Source organism: Megascapheus bottae, chromosome 23 (assembly GCF_031878675.1).
Source record: "Megascapheus bottae isolate mThoBot1 chromosome 23, mThoBot2.hap1, whole genome shotgun sequence".
Classification (NCBI taxonomy): domain Eukaryota; kingdom Metazoa; phylum Chordata; class Mammalia; order Rodentia; family Geomyidae; genus Megascapheus; species Megascapheus bottae.
The window spans coordinates 22,923,019-22,929,018 of NC_143531.1; the positions used below are offsets into that span (position 1 = coordinate 22,923,019).

General features: G+C 41.1%; 1 protein-coding gene across 1 annotated transcript in view; it reads right to left on the minus strand.

Moving 5' to 3' along the window:
- Window positions 1-6,000, minus strand: part of Dclk2 (doublecortin like kinase 2) — a 79,557-nt gene that overhangs the window by 62,426 nt on the left and 11,131 nt on the right. The window contains exon 2 of the mRNA XM_090356604.1: window positions 3,601-3,932. Within this exon, the coding sequence (XP_090212730.1) occupies window positions 3,601-3,932 (332 nt within the window). The remainder of the gene's footprint in view (window positions 1-3,600; window positions 3,933-6,000) is intronic.

Here is a 6,000-nt window from a genome sequence, read left to right on the forward strand (position 1 = left end):
AATTCCACAAAATATGTTTCTTTCATGTTAAAACAGTGCCATTTCTGGGAATGCTAAAAGCTAGAATTCTTTACACATGTGGACAAGAGCTAGATTTAGACCTCTCAGTTCCACAGTGTGTAAAGAACTTTCTCCTTGGCAGTGTATTCTGAGAAAATAATCCTGACTTCCAAATACCTAAAAAGCTTTGTTTTCCTGCATAATACCTTCAGTGAAAAAAAAAGAAAAAGAGTTTAAGGGTTCTTTGTAAAGAAAAGTATTTAATCCAAACTAATGGCAATTATACCATTCTCTACATCACCTTGACAATAAAATTAAATTTTAAAAAGTTAGTAATCATGATTTTTTCCTTATGGATCATATTATTTCTTCCAGACATTCCATATAAACACTTGGGTTGTATATATTTATGAATTTTTGTTTTTATTTTTCCCCATTTACAGCGCTGGGTGTCATGCACACTTAAGCAAATGTTTCACCACCAAGCTAATCCTCAATTTCAAGGTCATAAATTCTTCCCAAACTGATCATCATAGCTTTTCATTGCTGTGACAAAGCACCTGAAAGAAGAAACTGAAAGACGGAAGGCTTACTATATTTTTGGGTCACAGTTTCAGTCCATGGTCAGGTACCTTCCATTCCTTTGGGACAGAATAAAGGCAGAATAAAGGAGCACATAGCAATCAGAGGAGAGAGGGGGAGAGAAGGAGAGGGAGGGAGAAGGAGAAAGGGGGGAGGGAGAGAGGGAGAGAAAGAGAGAGAACCAAGAACCTACTTCCTTCAACTAAGTCCTTCCTTCTAAGTTTCCAGCAGTACCTGTCAATAAAACTGGAAGCCATCACTAAGTTAAGCCATTGATGATGTCAGAGCCTCCTGGTCCAATCACTTCCTTAAAGACCATCATCCCAGTCAACACCTTTAGCACATGGTCTTTGAGGAACTCGTTAAGATTCAAACATTACACCATCCACGACATTGCTTTCCATGTATTAAATACTGGGATACAAAATATTAAATCTCGATCCTTTATATTTTACTTGAAATACCCAAGAAACCATTTGGGACATCACTGCTTAATCCCCTGCCAGGATGTACTACCCACACAGTGAGGAAAGAGATTGAAGTCCACGAAGCTAGACCATAAACCATGAGATTCATACACACCTGTCAGTGCATCTACTACCTACGAGGGCACCTGTAAATTCTGAAATACCTTTAGCATGGGGCCTGGTAACAGGGTTAAAACCACTCAAACCACTAGTATTTCCTTTTTAAGTATTTCCCTGACTATAAAACAGGGATTTTTGAGTTTCAACACCATTAAAACATGGAATAGTCAAGAACTATGTATGGCTGTCTTATGCTATGCAGGTTCAGTAGCAGTTTCTGGGGCCTCAACCCAACAAATGCCAGAAGAGTCCCTCTTCCTAGCTGTGTGACAATAAGATGGTGGTGACGACGATGATGATGATAACAACACTGATGATGATGACAATAGTATAATAATAATAGCTCCAGACATTATCTCCTATGGGCAAAATTGTCCCTGGTTGAAAATCACTATTTCATGAAAAGAAAATCCAAGATTAACACAGATAAAAATCCTAAAACAGTACTGGTGCAAGTGACTCACACCTATAATCCTAGCTACTCAGGAGGCTGAGATCTAAGGATTGAGGTTCAAAGCCAGCTTGGGCAGAGAAGTCCCTGTCAGACTGTTCTCTCCTCTAATTAACTATTCTAAAACTGGAAGTGGCACTGTGGCTCAAGTGGTAGAACACTAACCCTGAGTACAGAAAGGCTCAGGGATCAGTGCCCAGGTCCTGAGTTCAAGCTCCACAACAACAGTAACAATAAATCTTAAAATATGATTTTACTTGAGGTGATTTTTATTTTTGTTTTATTTTTTATTTTTATTTTTGCTAGTCCTGGGTCTTGAACTCAGGGCCTGAGCACTGTCCTTGGGCTTTCTAAAGACTAGTGCTCTACCACTTGAGCCACATCACCACTTCCAGCTTTTTTCAGTGTATGCGGTACTGAGGAATTGCACCAAGAGCATCATGCATGCTAGGCAAGCACTCTACCCCTAGGCCAAATCCTAGGCCAAATCCCGGCTGAGGTGATTTTTATAAAGAGTTAAAATCTAGATTCTGAATCTACAGCAGAATACAATAAAATGTTTAGACTTCACAATGTTCTATCTAATCTAATTAATGATTAGAAAGTATATCTTCCATAGTATAGACAGTTGATTGTCTAGAGGGCCTTGTTATTAATGAAAATGGCAACCTGTATAACAGAGTTAACAGCACAACATAATACAAAACAAGAAAAGTGCACTTAGATAGAACATTGTAAACTCTAAACATTTTATTCTATTCCGCTGTATACTTCAGAATCTAGATTTTCAATATATGTCCCATCATTTCCTTTTTGGTGCTGAATTCCGGGGACTGAATATGCCATGAACACATGCTTGTACTCTTGTACTCAGCTACACACTCCCAGCTCCCAGAACCTCTCTTTATAAAATTTTGAGAATGTTTCTGGGGCCCAGTGGCTCACACCTGTAATCCTAGCTACTCTGGAGGCTGAGATCTGAGGATCAAGGTTTGAAGCCAGCCACAGCAGGAAAGTCTGTGAAACTTATCTCCAATTAACAACCAAAAAGCCAGAAGAGGACTAGTCATAGTGCCAGACTCTGAATTCAATCTGGAACAATTTTTTTGTGGGGTGGATAATGTTGCTGAGAATACTCTACTCATTAAATCTGGTTTTAGAAATGAGAAATTATTTTGTCTTTTCTGAACAACACTGTTCCAGTGTTTTATATTATTCATTCATTCCCAATATTCCAAGGGAAAAACATTTTAAATTAAGAATGCTGGGGAAGAAACAAAAAGAAGCTTAATACTATATTTTAATAACTTTAATAAAAATACAAACATAATTCAAGTTTAAGGAAATCAGGGAAAGTACACTTTGGGAGCCACATGTTTTTTTAGGGATGATAACTGGCTTATGGTAAAACTGAATCTTTATACATTTGCTATTCCTTACATGTTCCTACAATATGCTCCCATTATTTTAGTCCCTGATATACTATTATGGTAATTTGACTTGCATTTTCCCAGAAAACCATTCATTTAGAAATGCTAACCAATCTTCTCCATTGTTCCTGAAGGAACTTTATACAAACGTTCCTATGAAAATAACTTCATTTTGAAATGCATTTTCCCCATGGCTTTTCTAAAGTATGTGAAATACACATAATTCTGACGTCTGCAATAGCCAAGCAAATAGCAGCCTGGCTAATCAAGTCATTCTTAGTCCTGAACACAAACCACGCCATGGAATGCAGGGTGCCTCAACAATTCCTTATCCCCCGGGAAGTTACATTTTCCCATCAACAACCCAAAGGAGTACAGGAAGACACTGGGAGGGGTGTGAAATAATTGGAGGAATATGTGCTTTTGATATTCCTGCCAGGATGTGTTGTAGGATGTCTACACACACACAGCATACGCACGCCTGGACCAGGTCTAGATCACACCCACTGCCACAGGGCCGGGAGTTCAAAGCTAGTGGAAGGCACCTTACCTGCTTGCCATCTAGGGTGCACAGCCTCTTGACCACGCCTGAGTCTAGTTTAATGGCTTCGGTGATGTCGGTTAAGACCTGCTCAAAGGAATGAGCAGTCTTTTTATTGAGAAGGATCCTCACGGCTTTCCTGGGCTTTACTCCGCTTCGGATGACAGTCACTAGTTTGGGTTTGATGAAGTCTTTGCTTTCCTTCACTTCACTTTTCACCGAGGCAGCGGCCAAGGCTCTGGGGGTCCCGCCCTTGATGTTCACCGACCAGTTCGGATTAGTATTTTTGGTGTAGTCAACTTTACGAAATGGCTCATTGGATGCGCACACGTAACTCTCACCTAATAAACAAAAATTAAGTTCATTAGTGTGATTAATCCCCTGCAGTGGAGAAGAGTTGTGAGAAGCTCAGTAGGGTGAATTCCTGAAAAGGGATTGGCTAAGCTGTTTCCTTAGGAATTCTCCCTTCCCCTTTTCTCTGGTAGCAAGATGGCTTTTGAGAGAATGATGTGGATTAGAGGGTAAGAAGCATGAGGCCAGGACATTAGAACTGGGTTGATTCTGACCCAGTCAAAATCACCTCCGACATTTCATTTCTCCACACTTTAATTCTCAGTGTCATTAGTCATAAAGTGAAATAGCTATACCAATTGAGTTCTAAAATACATTCTAGTTCCAAAAACCCCCTAATTTATTTATTTATTTATTTATTATCAGTCTGGGGCTTGAACTCAGGGCCTGGGCACTCTCCTTGGACACTTTCTGTTTTGTTTTGTTTTTTTGCCAGTCCTGGGCTTGAGCTCAGGGCCTGAGCACTGTCCTTGGACTTTCTCAGGGCTAGAGCTCTACCACTTGAGCCTCACCACCACTTCTGGCTTTTTTCTATGTATATGGTGCCGAGGAATCGAACCCGGGTCTTCGTGCATGCTAGGCAGGCACTCTACCACTAGGCCAAATTCCCAGCCCCTCCTTGGACACTTTTTGCACAAGGCTAGCACTCTGCGACTTGAGCCATAGTGCCACTTCTGCCTTTTTCTATGTATGTGGTACTGAGGAACTGAACCCCAGGGCTTTGTGCATGCTAGTCAAGCACTCTTACTGTGAGGCTATGCTCCTGGCCCTAATTTATTTTTGGCCAGTGCTGGGGCTTGAACTCAAGGCCTAAGTACTGTCCTTGGCCATTTTCCTCACGGCTGGCACTAGGCCACTTGAGCCATAGCACCACTTCTGGCCTTTTTTTTTCTATGTATGTGGTACCGAGGAATTGAACCCAGGTCTTGGTGCATGCTAGGCAAGCACTCTATCTCTAGGCTAAACTCCTGTCCCCCTAATTTAATTTTTATTTAAAAAAATCCCATTCTGGCCAAGCATGGTGATCCATTCCTATAATCCTGTCTACTGGGGAGGTGGAGATGCGGTTATCACTGGGCTCACAGACCAGCCTGAGGACATAGCAAGACCAAAATGGAGGGGAGTTATTCTGGTGTAAATAATTATATTACCACATAATATTTTTATATAAAGAAAGCAGTTTCATCATCTAGGTAAGAATTTTCTACTCTGTAAATTCATTTAAGTCACTTTTTAGGACATGGTCATTTGAGAAAATGGTACATAATTCCAGAAAGCTCTATCAGTGTTAACAATAAAGTTATACATCACATGACTACATAAACAGATAAAAGTAATCAATCATGGTTACCACTTTATAGAGAAAGCAACTCCCACACGAGAGGTTTTACATATGGTAAAACTTTGACCTTTTGTTGGAAGATGAACACTGGAATAATAAAGGGAATCTTCTGACAGGGCAGATGGTATTTTAAAGGACAGGGAGAAGTCGGCCCACTTGGTGAAAACCTTTTCCAACAGAGAAAAGAATAATGGTACAAGGTGAGCAAATTCAATATCCCAGGACCTCTGGGTCAACTGTCATGAAAGCTGCCATTCAGTTTCATCTGCATTTTTGCTTCCCAGTGTGAGTTCAGGATGCTGAAGTCAAAATACGTAAGGAGCTGAATTCCAGTTCACAAATCCCAGTTCTTCTGCGTACCCCACAGCATGCCCTGAGAGCCGCTCCTCACCAACTCCTCAGAAACCCACTCTGGCCTCTTGGACCCCTTCTGAGGATCGTGTGACCCCAACCTAGCTACCCCATTACCTGCCCCACCTGCATATTGTGACACTGAGCAAGTAAGGCTCAACATGAGGATGAATGAGGATGGGCCACAACCAAAACTAAAATCAGGCTGGGTGTGGGTGGCTCATGTTATAATCCTAGCTACTCAAGAGGCTCAGATCTGAGAATCCCAGTTTGAAGCCCCAGGCAGGAAAAGTCTCTTAATTGCCAATTAACCAGCAAAAAAGCTGGGAGGCAGAGGTATGGTTCAAGTGGTAGAGTGCCAGCCT